General features: G+C 38.1%; 1 protein-coding gene across 1 annotated transcript; it reads left to right on the plus strand.

Moving 5' to 3' along the window:
* Positions 1–2,305: 2,305 nt before the first annotated feature.
* On the plus strand, positions 2,306–15,741 carry LOC112450985. The gene is made up of 5 exons (XM_025008779.2): positions 2,306–7,799; positions 10,804–11,037; positions 12,664–12,820; positions 14,582–14,708; positions 14,989–15,741. The coding sequence occupies exons 1-5, from the start codon at positions 2,605–2,607 to the stop codon at positions 15,174–15,176; spliced, it is 5,901 nt and encodes a 1,966-aa protein (XP_024864547.2). The 5' UTR covers positions 2,306–2,604; the 3' UTR covers positions 15,177–15,741.
* Positions 15,742–17,184: the final 1,443 nt, after the last annotated feature.

Genomic DNA, 17,184 nt, shown 5'->3' on the forward strand with positions numbered 1-17,184 from the left:
AGAGACATTAAAAAATTGTTTAATAAAATCTCGCTCCTACTTGTTTCATGTGCATTAAGGAGGTCATATCTATTAGCAATGCTCTTGGCTGTCCTTGTATTTCATGCTCTTGTGGATTTATGTGCTCCTATCAATAATACATTCAGCTGGAGCTACTGAAGTTCCATTGTATGTCTTCTTCTAAGAGTTTGGCAGAAATAGGCAGAATGCTTTTCTTTTAATAAAAGAAAATGGTTTACAATAACGTAAAAGTGATCAAACGTTATCGCCGGTTTAGCTTTTGAAGTAAAAACAGCAGAATGCATACAGAGTTCAAAGACGAGACAAATTAAAAAAAGAGGATTTATTGGTCCTATTTAAACAATATTTTGGTAAAATGGTCCTTTTATTTACCTGTCCAAAATGTCTTATTAGCTTTTTTTTAATCTGAGATGCATAAAATACAGGTCATTCAGTGAACATAGTGTCCTCTATAACTACAACAGTTGTACTGTAAATCCTACATGAGATTTGAAGAAAAATACTTTCTACTAAAGTATTATTTTACATTGTTTATAAGGTTTGAAGACAAAGACAGTGTGGGCATTGTGTGTTTATATACTTCCTAAAGATTAAAGATTATTTTTTTCAAGTAAGGGATTTATTAAAAAGTTGCTCTAAATTCTACACTTTAAATGCAGTCTGTTATTATTTTTTTAATAATCAATTTTAGATATTTTTCTCTTATTCGTGGAATATAATGAATAATAATCCAAACGTCTTTGTTGACCAAATGTAACTGGAAGAAAAAAGGAATCACTACTGAGACATCTGATCCATGTAATAATGAATTTCTGTGGACAGTCACCCTGCAAGTGATGACACCGCCTGAATAAATCTGCAAACAGCTGATACTTTGTTCCCTGGAGTATGAAACACTGAGCAGAGCACTTACTCGCTGCAGTTTAAGAAACGAGACTGATCAGAAATGTGGGTTTGCTGTTTTACACTCAGCTTTTTCCTGCTCACAGGTATGTACATACAGGTTTTCAAGGCTCTGAAGTTCATTTGTGCAATTGTTGGCATGATAGTTAGCTGCTTTGTTCATCAGAATAATTATTTTATCCTTCATTTCTCAGTTGTGATATAGATAGCTAACAAAGGCTGACATGTTTCGAATTGTAACCTGATTTTTGTTTGCAGAAAATTATTAATGTTAAGCTGTTTTAAAAGTGTTTACTACTGTAAAAACTCAGGCAAATTGACAAATGAGAGAGCAAGAGTTGTGTTTTATTGCAATATGCTGTGATTTAATATAACAGCTTATAGGATGTAGGTGTTGTTATTGCCATCTTCCTTATTTCTACTAATATGTAACATGATGAGACATGAAATGAGATCATTAAAGTGTGCATTTTCTTTCCCACAATTAAAGTGGGGAAAACGTTTTGAGACATTTAATATTCTGGCCATCAGTCACACATTAATAGATAAAAACATAATTACCTTATTAATTTCTTTTTTTTTAAGCAACAGCAGTGTTCAAATGACTGAATAAATTGAGATTAACATATAAGATTTGCTTGAAATCAATATTCTGTCCAATTCTTCTTTTCACCCTTTTTTTTTTTACATTTCTTGTAAACTTTGAAAAACATGCTTTGAATTTTTATGCCCAGTGATTTGTATCGCTTCCTTCCCTTCTTTGAGCAGCACCTCAGCTAACATGTAAAAGTGTTTGAAATTTATGACCCTCACACTTCATAAAGAAAGCATTAGATTCACGTTCTCTTCTTTGGCAATTGCATTTTGCAGGTCACAGTGTCTCGAAATTTATACACTGTATAAAACTGTCCCTTCAGCGATTATTGTTGCATTAGTGCGATAAAATTTATTAAAACAACTCTGAAATGATTTCCCTCTGGCAAAATTTAGAACAGTCCTTCGACTCCACGCAGTTATTAAACCATATGTCTACCAGCAGATTGTTCTTGTATTACAGTGATAATGACATCTTTGTGACACTTTTTAAAATTGCAATCCGTCATGCTGTCAACTTACTTAAAATTAGAAGGTTTTTGATTAATATTTCTGTCTTAGATATGCTAGTAAATTACTGGTACAAATTTGAATAAAGTTCCCCTAAACATTTACAATTTTTATTAGGAACTGACTTTACTTATTCTTGTTATAATTTGTTTTCTTGCCAGTTGTAAAACGAACAGCCTTTGAGGAAAAAAAAAAAATGACTGACATGTTTTTTTTTGTTTTTTTTTTGTAGTCGGGGCAGAAAAAGAAGACGTCCAAAATAACCCCACAGAGCAAACAAAAGGCATAAGATATGAACTTCTAAAAAATGAAAACACAATTGGTCATGGCACCGAAGCAATACCCAAAGAGAATACACATCTGCACACTGCAGTGTTAGTGGCTGCCGAGTTTCAAAGGGCGGGTTTGTTCGACACAAAGTCAACAGAAGCTAATGAGAGGATACAAACCACGGACGCTACAAACTCACAAAATCCACAACCTTCTGAACCTTCCATAAATGTTCAAATTTTCCTAAAATTATCTAAAGCTTATCCATCAGTTACAAAGACACATAAGATATCAGAAATCCCTCTAATGTCTACATCTGAAAAGATTTTGTCTTCTACACAAACTACAATGAAGCCATTGTTGAATGACACATCTGAGCCACAAGTCCATTTGTCTGCAGCTGCAGTGAAAGCCTGTGCTCGGTTTCCTGCTCTGCGTGATGACAAAAATTGCAGAAATGCTAACTCTGTTACTCTCAGATCTGCTGATGCAGGGCTGGGAGTTCCAATCCTATCTACATCTCATCCTGGTGTAATTGATTACCCAGCTGAGCTGCTTAATGACACTGATGACAAACGATCTCGAGGCATGGGTATTACAAACCTGAGCAGAAATGCATATCTGTCGGGCACCATGCAATCCATCCTCCAAAATGATCCGGCGGAAGATTCCGAGAGAGGAAACAGCGTGGCAGGCTTGTGTTTGACCTGCCTGAAAGATGGAAAAGCAGCGTCCACAGAGAAATCTGCAGCTCTGCCTGCAGTGTCACCTCATGGCTCTTCAAACTCTCTGGGTAGAGAGGGGCTTGCTTTAGATCCTAATCAGTTTACAACCTCATTACGCCATGGAGAACACAAAGAAATTCAGAGCGAAGAGATCAGGGACAGGAACACAACTAGTTTCAGTGAAAGAGGGGAACAAATTTACAATCTAACATTTGTTCCTTTTCCGTTCAATAAAACTCTAAACTATAGCTTTTTGAGTAATTCCCAAATCAAAACATCTTTCTCTGCTACAGAAATGGTTAGGTTTGACACTAAGACTGTGGCTGAGTTATCATTAGCAACACAACCCCCTCAGCCAAAACAACAAAAAAACACCTATCCCAAAGAAACTTTTATTGCAGAAAGACTAAACTTAAGGACCACAACATTTGACCACTTAGAGTCGCGTTCTGCAGGTGGGAAACCAGTGAAAAACAGAGATCAAGAGGTGTTCAGTAAAAAAGTGAGCATCTGGGACCCTTGGTCAAAAGTGATGCATTTCACTAAGAGCCACTTAAATGCTTCCCACAGCCTCTCAAGAAACTTGAAAATTCAGGACATCAGCAGTATGCCAGTGAGCAATACGCCTTTTATTGCAAAATCTCCCCACGAAAGTATTCTCTCCAAAGGTCATGCTTTCAGCGCCGCTTCACATCCAACTGCAAGAATGAACTTGATTGAAGTTCATGGTGCAATAACACCCTTCAGCCTTCACAGGCCAACTGCTTCAGCAGTCAGAAATCTTGAGTCTCAATTTCTGACAGCGAGAGCTGATTCTTTTATCTCTGTGCTAAAGAGGCAAACACAATCTGAGCTAAGCTCTCAGACCAAAGAACCAATATCGACACTATTGGCAAAGGGTTCAACAATTAAGCTTGCATCTCTAACTGAGATATATGTTCCAGATAAGCAGGACTCTCAAACTTTTACAAGCGAACACAGAATCTTTAAAGAGTCTTTTGTTAATCCTCCAAAGATGCTAATGAATACGGTTATGAAAGAGCAACAAACTTCAGCCACTGCAACAAGAAAAGTTGTGCCTGTTAAGGAATTTACCTGTAGAGCTAAACAAGACTTTGGTGAAGAAACGTTTGGATCAACTTTAGTCAAACATCCAGTTACAGCACTTTTTAAAAAACTGTCAGAAACTCCATCAAAAATAATTCAGGGTAAGGCCTTTGACAATATTCATGTGTCAAAATCTCAGCAGTCTTTAACTACTTCCAATGGCAACTTAGAAGTAGATTTACACAACAGCCACAATCTAAAGCTGGAAGATAATGAAGAACAGAAATTCACAGTAGTTGCAAAAAATGAGAACAGCAATAGTTTTGAGTTCGAGGGCAACCCAAGCAGGGAAATTCAAAAGACAGAAGAAATGTCAAAGTTGCAGGATGAAGAGGGGAGCACTGCAGATCAAATTCCGGCAAACAAAAAGGAAGAACCATTAGGATTAGATAAGACAGAGAGTGCAGAACTGGGAAAAATAATTAACTCTGGAGCTGAGATAAATCAAAACCCTGACAGTGAGGCCGAAAGAATGGAAGAACACACCACCAAGACGAGCAGAGAGGAGCATGTAACTCAGAGACGAGACAAAGATCCAAGACGAGGGGAAGTTGGGGAAGAGCGAGATGCCAAAAGAAATGGTGTGACTAAAATAAATACAGAGAATTTCACCCTAGATGTTGCTGAAATGCGGATGGAGGCTACGGAAGAGAAAGGAGCACGGGCGGGGAGGAAAGAACAATTTAAGAGGGAAGACGTGAAATGTAACAAGGATATTGTGAAAGAGGACATGACAAATGTTCCCCTTGAACATACAACAGATTGGAAAGAACTTAACAAAGAGCACATTGTTGAAAACCTTTCGTCCTGTCACAGTTTGATTAAAGACTTGAAAACCACCAAGCACCAGGGCATTCATCTGAGTGAAAGCACTTCACAAAAGGAGGGAATAGCAAATAAGTCATTTTCTTATAAAGTGACAAACAATCACCAAGTGTCAAACTTATCTCTGAAATCTCAAAGACCAAAGCAATCAAAACAGATATATCCCACTCGCACAGCTATGCTTCTGAAGCGAGGCGCTACAGTAGCAAGTTCTCAGAAGAAGGAGGTTGCATTTTCGGTGTCTGCCACGCCAAAACTTTCTCACACTGCTGCAGTGAGCTCTTCAAAATTTAGAGACATTTTAAAGGCATATAGTTCCCCTCTGAGCAGGACTGCTAAATCAGCTAATATGCTGTCACTCATCACCCTTCCACCGGCGACCACAACTGGATTTCAGAGAGCTCAGCCCCACGTTACAGTAAACACTTCCCTCAGCATATCAATTATTCACAGCATCCCACATCACAGGCATAAATTTAACACTTCGGTTTGGAGAGTTGTACATATGGCGAATGAAAGAGAACAAGCAGAATACGTTACACCATCAATGAATCCTGCTCGGCATCAGCACATGTATAATGACTCATCTACAAAGCCACACGCAGTCACAGCCTTGTCATCCGCAACCCACATCTCCACGGGCCAGTCGCAGCAGCACCAAGGGCAGCCCTTCACTCAGAGAAGTCAGTCCTCCTCCTGTCCTGACGCGACTTCAGGCTGGCCGTGCTCGTTCAAGCTGTCAGAGCGGACGTTTCATCACAACGCTTTGCATACTCCCGGTGATGATAACAAGCAGAGATTTCTGCAGGCACTAATGCCACCAATGAGCCCCGGAGTGGAAATCAATCAGTTTCCTCACAGAAGGATGTCACCGACGCTAAATGTCAGGCTGGTCGGAGGTGACAGTTTACCTGTAACGTATGGACTGGCAGCCTCAGAGGAAAAAACACAGCGCGCCAACTTAGATGCTGACCATGCAAACAGTGGTGGTGAGTCCTTGTTAGAGACAGTAGAGACAAATCAAAGTGAAGACAAGGACAATGTGCGATTGATGGTGACATCAAACATAGCACATTCAAATGCAGTTAAAAACCCATTGCAAAGCTCCTATTTAATAACACCAATAACTGAGAGGAGTAAACAACATGCTATTAACACCGGTGAATTAAACTCTATAATCCGAACAGATGGCAAAGATAAAGAAAATATTGCAGCTATGACGCCTCTGCTTCTTGCAAACAATCCTACTGGATCAACCGCATTTGTTGAGTTAGATGGTCTGCTTGAATCTCCTGAAATACCGACGTGTGACTCGTCAAAGACAACGTTTACTGAAAAGCAAGATAATCAGCATCCATCACAAGAAACTTTGAATCACAGCACTGTCCAAGTTCCACACATTAATAACCTGACAGTCCACGGTAAATTTACACAGAAGATTACTGACAGGATTATAAATGTTACTTCTCAAGTTCAGATAATCACAGCTAAAACCAATTATTTTGTCTCTGTGGCAACAACTCCTAGCATAGGCAGCACTAATGTGTACACAGAAGATTATGGTGACAGTGTGCCAGTCACTAAAAAGTTATCTCAGGCTATTGCTAAGCATAAAGCTCTGTCCAAAAGTCCTTCTAAGCCTTTATTACTTAGAGGGCTTCTCATAACTTCCACTCCTGGCAAACCCACCTCTGCTGTGACAAGAACAATGGAAACACAGAGTGTGCAGCTGCCTGAGAGCAAGATTTTTGTTCAAACTACTGAACAAAGGCAGCATGCCCTGCTTGCTGTGACTGCAATAACACGTCCTATTAAAAAAGCAGAGATGGGTGTCAGAGCAGGTTTTTTGAAAATGGCCCACAGTGCTGGAAGGGCACACGGCCAAACATCTGCCGTGGTGGAAAGAATGAGGTACTCATCATTTAAAGATTTCAAATCTGCTCTGACAACAAAGAGGGTTTTCGAAGCCAAACATCCTCCAGTTGGGGAAATGTTTCCAGCACACACACAAGAACACATGAAGCATACGTCGCCTGGAAAGACCTCAATAAGTCAGGCAATCATTGGAGCTATGACTGATTCTGTACCACCTGCAGGGATCTCGCCTACAGAGGTTATTAATAAAACCAGCTGTAGAACTATTGGCTATGCTAAGTCAGGTGGGACTGCTAAAACAAGTGGAGCAGGTGTGATGGATCATACGGGAGAAATGTATGAAGTACATTCCGCATTCACAGAAAGAAGTCTTTTTGCAGCAGACAGTGCTGCTGACACAAAACCAGAAAATGACAACTGGAGCTCTGACCGTTCTGTACCTGGAAAGGCAACACCGCAGGCTATCAACCTCAAAGTGGTGCTTTCACCTGTCACCAGGAAGTCAGAGCATGGCCGTGCGAGTGCTGATGGCACGGGGTTAAAAAAGGACAAAAGTACATCAGATAAACCTGTTCATTTGGAAAAACACAGCACACCTCAGTGGGCTCAGTCTGTGATGAAAACAACACGAAGACGCTTTCACAGAGAGACCTCCAGAGCTCTGAAGGCTGCTGTGAGAGAGGCCACTTTGCTGGAAGCTGAAGCTGCTACAGCACAAACCAGACTAAAATCCACTGAGCAGACACTGTTCACTGAAAGAAACACCAGAACACAATTAGACAGAAGTGCAGGTAAAGCCAGGATGTTCAAAGTACAAAATGCCAGTAGGTCACTGCATGCCCACGCTAAAGAGGAGACAGCAAGGCCAGAGTCTGGGAGCAGGCTGTTACTGTCAGAGCCGAAGTCTAAATCTGAGCTGCCAAGGCTGAACCAAAGGAGAAGGACATCACCTCATCTGTATCTCCCTGGGTAATATTATTATTTATTTTATCATATCTATTAATATCTATTAACAATCCTGTCTCAAATTAAGGCACTGTTCTAATCATTTTGCATGAGTTATAGATAATCCATTATTAATTTTTTTATCTAAGATTATATTGCTAGTTTATGCTTTGTTTCCCTGATGGTGTACTTATCAAATTCGTAAATCTGGTGACATGGTGAGAAACATACCTTCTGTTAGTCATGAGCGGAAAATTTAAAATGCTTGCAGAGGACTTTGAGATGTCAACAACTTAGAAAACCATTTGTTCGTGGGCAAAAAACAAAATGCAGATTTTTCTGACTGTGCTATCTGGGGATGGTTTTTATCTGGTACATGCAAGGGAATATATTATTGCTACTTAACTGATAAATTTAGGTAAAAGATTCAAATGTTTTCACTCTTATTTATTGCAGATACAAGTTAAAGAATATTCATTTAAACCAATTTCTCAGAAAGAAAGAGAAAAATGGTAGTTCTCTCTTGCCATTTCCTAACTGCACTCATGATACTGGAAAATTTGACTGGTTCTTGCAAGTCCTTTTATTACTTCAACATTTATGGCAAAGAAAAAGTTAGTCAAAAGTGAGTAGTGCTAATGGTTTCTGATCAGATTTACTTTGCCCATCAGTGTCTCTTCTACTGGATATGTTGTACAGCAGAGCCATAAAACAGAAGCATCACTACCTGAGGTTTGCTCATGTTACAGTCAGCCTGGTAAACAGAGGGAAATGCCGTTGGTGCTGCTGATGACAAAAATGCTGTTTCACAGGAGTGTGTCAGAGGCAAAATACACAAGTATTGATTTTAAATATACTCACCCCACCTCTAACAATACGAAGATTGATTAACAAGCTACGGAAATAAATAACTTCCAAAATAATTACATAAAAGTATTAAATTGACAACAAACAAAGTAATGTAGAGCTATAAACTCCTAGTCACCTGAAATAAAACATTTATCTATCAAACTGCATAGTATTTAATAGCTGCACTAATTTGTTGCATCGGCATGTTTATTGAAGTTTTTATTCATTTTGTAACAAAAATTGATCACAGACACAATGACAGAATTTACAAGAAAAGCGAGCGGTGTTTGTTTTGACCCAAGAAACTCTCTTGTTGATGGGATCCTGAAAACAATGTCTTATCAATTTTTTATAGCGTCTCTGCTCTGCTCCCTCTTTTATCTGCTGGTATACGTCTCTTCAGGGCAGACAAAAAATGTACTCAATAAGGCAGTTAATGTCTACAGCAAAAAAACTTGCACACCACAGGAAACTCTGCAGGATTTTTATTTTTTGGGGGGATTTTACAACAACCAGTACTTTAGGAGAGCAGAATCCCTGCTGTGTGATTGTTCTCATCATTTACATCAAAGGCAGCGTTACAGTGTCTGTTATCAGGTGCACTCCGCAGACTTAGACGAGGTAAAACTATTAGCCTCAAACGATTTTTCTCTCCCCGTAAAGTTTGCAGAAAAAGGCACTTATTTGCATGTTTTAATTGATTGGCAACCAGTCTTTTTAATTAGTTTTTTTAGCTCGGTATCATGCCACACATATTAGTATTCACAAAACACATTAGCTTCATAGTTTTTCCACTTCACAATTTTACTTTACTCAAAATCACTAGATTTTGAGCTGTGAACCAGTGCATGTTTTTACAAACTGGACTGTTATCCTTGCTACTTCTTTCTTTGTTGTTTGTGTACCACTTTTTTTCTAAATGTTTTCATTCTACTGCTGCACAGGCAATTATATGTAGAATAAAGACAGATTTACAATGAATTTTTTTGCCCACTGTCATGAAAGGCAGGCGATAATGTCATTGCCTGTTTGTAAGCGTGTGTTTGGTTGTTTGTTAGGAAAATACCTCATGAACTGCTGGACAGATTTGTTTGAAACTCTCACAAAGTGAATACTGGATATGCATTTACAAATCATTAACTTTTGAAGTCAACCCAATTCAAGATGACAGCCACAGCTAATCAGCCTTTGCTAACACATAAATATATATAACTCAATGAATTCAAGAGTAATTGAGTTAAGACTTGGTGTGGTGGTAGTTGAGAGTCATCCCAACACATAGTATGAGTGCTAACAAATCATGTCAAATCTGTTTAAAACACTGGCATTAATTGTTGGAGTCATCCTTGTCTGTCCGTTTTTACAATATCTCATGAACCATTGGATGAATTTTAATGAAACAATCAGCAAGTAATCACTAGATGTAAAATCTTTAACTGACTTAGTTCTAGATTTGAAATAGCGGCCACAGCGAATCCACCTTAGCAAACACAGAAATGGCTCTAACTCAGTCGGTTTTACAGATATTAAGCTACAATTTGGTGAGGTAGTAGTTGAGGGTCATCCCTGACACATACTCTGAGTGTAAACAGACCATGCAGGGTGTTGGTTTAAAACTTTGGCATGCACGGTAGCTGTCCATCAAAGAATACTAGTTTCATAAATCTTGTATATTAATTACAAAATTTTAGCAAGCAGGAAAAGTCAGCAAATATAGTCAGAAAGGGAACATCATATCTGGTTCTTTTGTTCAGTTCCATTGTTGTTATTATTATATATTTTGTTATTGTGTTAATACTGTCACCCTACTAATTAGCATTTAGTTTATAGCACAATGCCTCATGAAGCTGCTACCAGTCAGCAGGTTGCTGTTTGGCAGCTACTCTCCTTTGTTAGCACGCTTAACAGAAAAAATCCCCACAGAGCTTCCTAACCGTAGTTGCTAAATATTAAAATAAGAGCTATAAAAGTCTTCAATGTGGTAGATTATAAATCTCATTCAAACTTCATCAAATAAGAAATGTATTCCTAGTATAAGAAAACTGATGGCAAAAACACATTGTCTGGAGGGTAAGAAATAGTAGAATAAAATGGTAGAGTTAAGAAATCCATTATTTAAATTAGACAATAATTCCTTTTTGCAGTTCGTAAAAATAATGAGATATTGATCCGTTGCTAGTGTGGCAGAAGTTTCAGACGACCTTTGTGGCAGCGGGAACTACACGGCAGAAATGAGTCTGAAACTGGGAAGGAGTTTGGAGCCTGGCGATGCTGTGCCTGCCGGAGGAAATCTCAGGGTTTTTATCAATCTGAAGACAAACAACAGTCAGATAAACCTTGGTGTCACCTCCTGTTGCCTGTCCCCAACATCTCAGCCCGACTTCAGCAACTTCACCTGTTGCCTCTTCTCCAGGTAAACAGTCAGACATGCTCTGAAATATAGAGGTGCGAGATCTGCTGTGCTTTCTGTTTGAAGCTATAAAGCTTGATTCACACAAAACACAGGAGAGACATGAAGGAACAGAAAAACTTGTTTTATTGTGGACTAAAATTTAATATGATATCCAAACTGGACCAAAAAATAAAAAAATAAAAACAGAACGCCTGGCCTAAGACATTTGTAAAAACATAAGGGAGAGCACAGATCTCTAACTTCTATGAATATTCTCACACTTCCTGTTTGTCACGGCCTGCAAATACATTCACAAAAGAAACAGAGCTGCTAAAATTAATATCAATGGTTCTGCAGAAGCAATTTTAGGAGAATAATTCTGGTAAACACTTGCAGATTGATTGTGTTATCTCTTTGTGCCAGCATCACACGGATGCAAAGAACAATGTAAATCCAGTGCACTTCTAGATACTGAGAGGTAGCTAAATGCAGACTCACTAATAAATATGTCAACATGTCACAAAGATGGTTGTTTACTTTCATTGTGTAACACAACAAAACACCTTTGGTAATACATGCTTTCATGCTTTTGCCGGATAGCATGGAAAAAAAGCTAAACACTAAATTGTTGGCTGGAAATATTAAAAATAAATTGAGGAAACAAACCAAAATATTAAATTATGATGTGATTAATGACACTAATATTACAGCATCATAGCATCACAAGGTAAAATCTAACCTTTACCTAACAAGATTTGTTTGGTCTTAAAGCAATTGTTCAGATCCTGAAGTGGGCTTCTGTGGAAAGGTTAAGGACAATTAATACCATACCTGTTTCTCATTCAGCTGTGACTATTGGAGACTAATTGGCAAACGGCACTGGAGTCTTCAATGTGTCTCAAAACAGTTGCAAAGGGTTTTCAGTTTTCTTGCACGAGTCACAGAGTCTTGTAGTCTTGTTACTTGAATTGTGAACATGTTGATGTGTTCATGTTTCTCTGAAAATAGTTGTGTAGTTGTCCTGTGCATCACAAATCCTTCTCTATTTAGAACTTGTTAATTCCCAACTTGAATCTCTAAACAATCTAGAAAAGTTCTAGCTTACGTAGAATTTTATGATTATTTACAAGTTTCAAATGTTGGCAGCAGCAGTTAGCTGTAACATTTTTGATGCAGCCTAAAGCACTTCCAGCAGAATTGTGTGATATGAAAATGATAGTGATACCAAGTTTTATTTTGATTTTTTTAAAAGTTTTTATATGTTTTGATATCATTTTTTTTTAACTTTTTTTAAGATCCCAGCAATCCACTTTGGTTTACTTTCATCAATTCAATCAAAACTAAACTTTTGCTTCTCCTAACTGAGGCAGTTTGAAGATATTTCTGTAACAGGTGAGATACTGCTTGTTCATAATCTTCCCACAGAACCCCACTTCAAAAGATCTGAACTATTTCTAAGAGTTCACCTCATACCAACTTTAAATATTGATTTTCTTTTTTTTTTTGCGCACAATATCTGTCTTCATGTTTGCTGATCAGTGCAACTCTAGCTTTTAGAAAACAACAAAGTCTGCAGGTTATTTTCAATTGAACCATTTTCTGTCAAGAGAAACAAGTTTATCCAGAACACTTGTGCTTGTTTCTCAGACTCAGAGCGAAGCCATCGGGGATCACGCTGCTGCCCAGTGCCTTGTCAACCAGTGCCAGCTTCACCATCAGTCTCTTCCAAATGATTAATTACTCAGTGGTGTACCTACACTGTGATCTCAGCGTCTGCCTGAGGAACCACTCTGACTGTGAAAGGGTAAGACTGCAGTTGGTTCACAGAGCACTGCGCTGGAATGAATGGAGAGGGAAAGAATGAGCAGCTTAGAGCAATTTAAATGTAGTGACTCTTGGCGAGACGCTGTAAAAACATGGGGACAGACAGGCTCTTGTGAAACAAATAAGAAAAGAAAAAGAAAATTAAAGTGAGTACTATGTTGAGAAGAGGGTAACATTTAAATTGCAAGGAGAAGTCACTTCTCTAAATAAAAAAAAGAATACATATACATATATATATTTATTGCCATAGACATGTTTTCAAAGCTGTTTTGAACCAAGTGAGATGTAACGCTGAGTCTGACAGCCAGACACTGTTTCAAACATCTGTCCTGGTATCAAGTAAAAGAGGTCTTTGCAAAGTAACAGAAACACATTTATGAATAGCAAAGGATGCTGGTGGTTTGATACCGACAACCTGGTGTCGTTAGAGTGACTCATCTGATTTAATGGGAAAATGTGAATCATCCGACAAGTGTGTAAGATGCTGAATGTGAAGCACAGGAAAAACCTCTGAGGACTCATTCAGATGTTTATTTTTAAAGAGCAAAGTTCTCACAAACAGCCATACCTCTGAAACTGATAGGTCCTCAAATATATGTTTTATTGGTTCAACTCTTTGTTGTTTTGGATAACTGTTCACATAGATTTCACTTTTTGTCACACATGAATGCTCGGTCAAGATGCCCACAAGGGGCCAGATGAATAAGCCAGACATTTATAAAAGCATTCTCTTTTCCATTTTTATAAAGCTTTGCATATATATGATTCTTATCATAATGTTTTTAAGTCATAGTCCTTGTGGAAACTTGCCCACACATGTATAAACCTGATATCTACTCCTCCGGTAGTGAAACGTGTGCAGGAAGGTCCCGAACTGACTATCAACAAATTAAATCATTGTTTGCATTACAGCAACCAGTAAATAAAGATGATTATGAAACAGTAAAGGGAATGCATTATTTTACTTAATGCCACACTGAGAAAAAAAGTAGAGATTTAAACTCAGAAATGAACAAAAACTGTTGCATGAGCAAAGTTACAAAAGCAATCAACCGTTGTTTTTTTCATCTGCAAAGGTTCCTTCAGGAGTTAAAAATAACCGATAGAAATACAAATGAGAAGCAAAACAAACAGTAACAGAACTACTGCAGACCCATTTCTCACAGAAGATTAGGAAGATCTTTATTTTAGAACACAAAAACCTTCACAAAAGGTGACTCATAAGTGGTGCTAAAACCTGCTGTCATTTTGTGCCAGTACATAAAAACGATCTATAAATAATCATTCTTTTCATAAAGTCACATTACCAAAGTCCCACATCAACTTCTGAGTAAGCATCATTATGTACAACTGTCAAACATGACGGTCATGCATTGTAAAGACCTATAACAGAAACAAAGTCTTATTGGAAATAATAGGGAAAAGAATGTAATTGAATTCAGTAACATAAGAAGCTGTGTTATGCACATGGAGTAACTTATTGTAACATTAAGAGGTTATTCCAAACCAGCCTAAAAACATCAAGGATCTTGAACAAAATGTAATTTTATTTTGAGCTTGTGTATTGATTTTTACAGCCTGCCGCTGAAAGGCAAAAGGCGGGCGAATATGTTTTTGGCTGTGTCTGTGTGTGTTTCGTTGTCTGTCTGTTGATAGATCACAAACACTTCTTCAAAAGTCAGTAGCTACCCTATCATCTTTCCTACTCACACTGTATTTTTCCCTCTTATTTCTATGTCAGTGCTTTCAAGAGAGGAGTGCGGTTCCCTCAGATGGTCCAGAGACTGCTGTCGCCAATCTGAAGAATCGCATATCCTTTGGGCCCGTGTTGAAACAAGCAAAGAATTCAACCTTCCCAAAGGAGATAGGTAATTATTAGCTTGGAGTAAAAATGAAAGCAATCAATCTGAGATAACAGAGGCAGGACGGAAGATGCTGGTAGAGGAAATGAGAGATGACTGTGCTGTTATCAATAGAGTGTGAAGAAAGAGGCATGCTGTGTCCACCTGAGTGTAAATATACTGTAAACATGAATTATCATAGAAAACCCCTCCACTCTGCGACACATTTCTTTTAGTTTTCTTCATATACACTAGGAAGCGAAAACAAAGCCAGATGTTGGTTCTTTTGTGTGTTTTTGATTTTCAGACTTATCAGAACTTGACCTGGTTTTGGTCATCATCAGCCTGGCTGTCGGCTTCTCTCTCATCACCATGATGCTGCTGCTGGTGTGGTTGGCCTACCGTCATCGGGCCATCTGGTTGCTCCGCTCGGCAGCTCCACCTCAAGCCTGTTGTGGCTGTCTACGCCCGGGAGGTGACTTGATCTCACCGTGACCAAGGAGGAACCACTGCCAATTACTCTGATCAAGTCCCCCTCCAAAATAGCTGCAGACAATTACATTAGTCAACAGACAGTGGAGCAGTCAATCATATTAGCCACAGAGCAGAAGCAGGCAGTTTTATTAGCAGATATAGGACAGAATAGACAATGAGAAGCAATCCAATTCACACCTTCTCTTATAGGTGACACAGCTGTTGGAGTCAAATTTTACACTTAACCATCAAAAGTCTATTATCACTCACAGAAAAAAATACATCTTGAAATTGAAAAGTTCCTCTGATCCTTTCATTCCCCATAGTGACAACAAATCAATGCACTTTGTGTAACACTTTGAGACAGATAACTTGTTAATAATGGTTTGATATCATGCATGCATTAGTGGCTTAACACCGTTATTGAGTCCCACTGATAAATCATTTTGGGAAAATGTCTTGCTGAGCTCATGTATTATTGCAAGAGACAATATAACGCAGCTGAGATGTCTGATTTTCCATCCATATTCATTAGTGAGCAATACTGCAAGTAATATGAATGTTCATTGATTGTCTTAAAATTAAAAATGCAACAAATAAAGAATGGAATATAAAGCAGTTTATCTTGACAGAGTATTTTCTCATTCGTTTTGATCTCAATCCAGAGTAATTCCTGATCATTATTAGGTGATTAGGTGTGTGGGAGGTGTGTTTGTGTGTGTGTCTGTTAGGAGTGGGGAGTAAAATCAAGCAACAACACTGATACCAGTCTTCTGAAAACAAGGAATTCCCATTTGACTTCAGTTCAATCCAGTTTATTCATATAATGCCAGTTCAGAACAAAAAGCATCTCCGGGCACTATGCAAAAAAAAAGTCATGTTCAAATTATGAATCCAATTTTTACTGGTGTGAAGTTGGAGGAAATGCTGCCTTGCAGTGAAGCAGAGTCAGCAATAAAAGGAGAAAATACCAATGCAAAGTTTAACACTGAAAACTGGTCTCGCTATTACATGAACAAAGAAGAAAAACAAAGAAACAAACAAAAGATGACACAAAGGTTGGGTAAATAAAAGAAAACCTGAGTACTGTATGTACTGAAGCTCTGTCCACACTAACACAGATAATTTGCAAAACATTTTCTGCTGCATTTTCTCCTCTTTCATATGTAAAATAGTGTTTTTGGTGAAAAGAAATGTTCAAAACCTCTGTTTTTGTGCATCCATGTAAACCTGACAAATGGAGATTTAGAGAAACAACATAGCAACCTATTTCCCATATGGCCATATGATTATGATATGGCCACAACAGGAACACAAGACAAGTTTCAATAAACAAGACTAATGGAAACAAAGGAGCAGCAGAAGGTAATAGAACATAACACAAGGAACCAAGACACCAAAAACCTAAGACCCTGTCCACACTACTTCAGATATTTTTAAAACACATTTTTGCTGCCTGTGCACCTCCTGTCTGCACACAAACACTGCGTTTTTTATCAGAAAAACTAATTTAAAAAAAAACACTTTCCAAAGTGAAGGCTATTAAAAAGTCCATTTGTGGTGGTTTTGTGTAGACAAGATATCCAAAGGTTTTCAGAAACTATGATGTAGAAGCCTATTTTGTGCATGCCCCTTAGAAACAATCAACTATTGAGCTGTTTTTACAGTTTTTTATGGGTCTGTTTAATTTTTTTCTGATTCTGTTGCCAGCAGATTTTGACTGTTCGTCATAACTGTTAACAACTGAGAGGAAAAACTGGGTTTGTTGATATGTTTTGAAGCGTTGTTCAAATAAATAAAGGTATTGACAAGATATTTTCACTTGAAACAGGTCAAAGCTGACCCAGACTGAATTGGAATGTCAGTGTTTAACTTCTAATAGAATATGAAAATGGGAGCATAACTACACTTGCATGATCTAGTCAGCTATATGTACAAAGAGGTGATAGCTGATAGCCAAGTATAAACATCAGCAATTAGTCCCAAAAACAAAGGAAAAAAGAAAAACACTAGGTTAAATGTTGGGATG

Source organism: Kryptolebias marmoratus, linkage group LG2 (assembly GCF_001649575.2).
Source record: "Kryptolebias marmoratus isolate JLee-2015 linkage group LG2, ASM164957v2, whole genome shotgun sequence".
NCBI classification, from domain to species: domain Eukaryota; kingdom Metazoa; phylum Chordata; class Actinopteri; order Cyprinodontiformes; family Rivulidae; genus Kryptolebias; species Kryptolebias marmoratus.

What these genes read in the sequence shown, in the direction of transcription:
- LOC112450985 (XM_025008779.2), top strand. Translation starts at nt 2,605, where the DNA reads ATGTCTACATCTGAAAAGATTTTGTCTTCTACACAAACTACAATGAAG. An exon ending in CCTCATCTGTATCTCCCTGG is followed by an intron (nt 7,800 to 10,803) that starts GTAATATTATTA and finishes ATCCGTTGCTAG; the next exon opens with TGTGGCAGAAGTTTCAGACG. An exon ending in ACCACTCTGACTGTGAAAGG is followed by an intron (nt 12,821 to 14,581) that starts GTAAGACTGCAG and finishes TTTCTATGTCAG; the next exon opens with TGCTTTCAAGAGAGGAGTGC.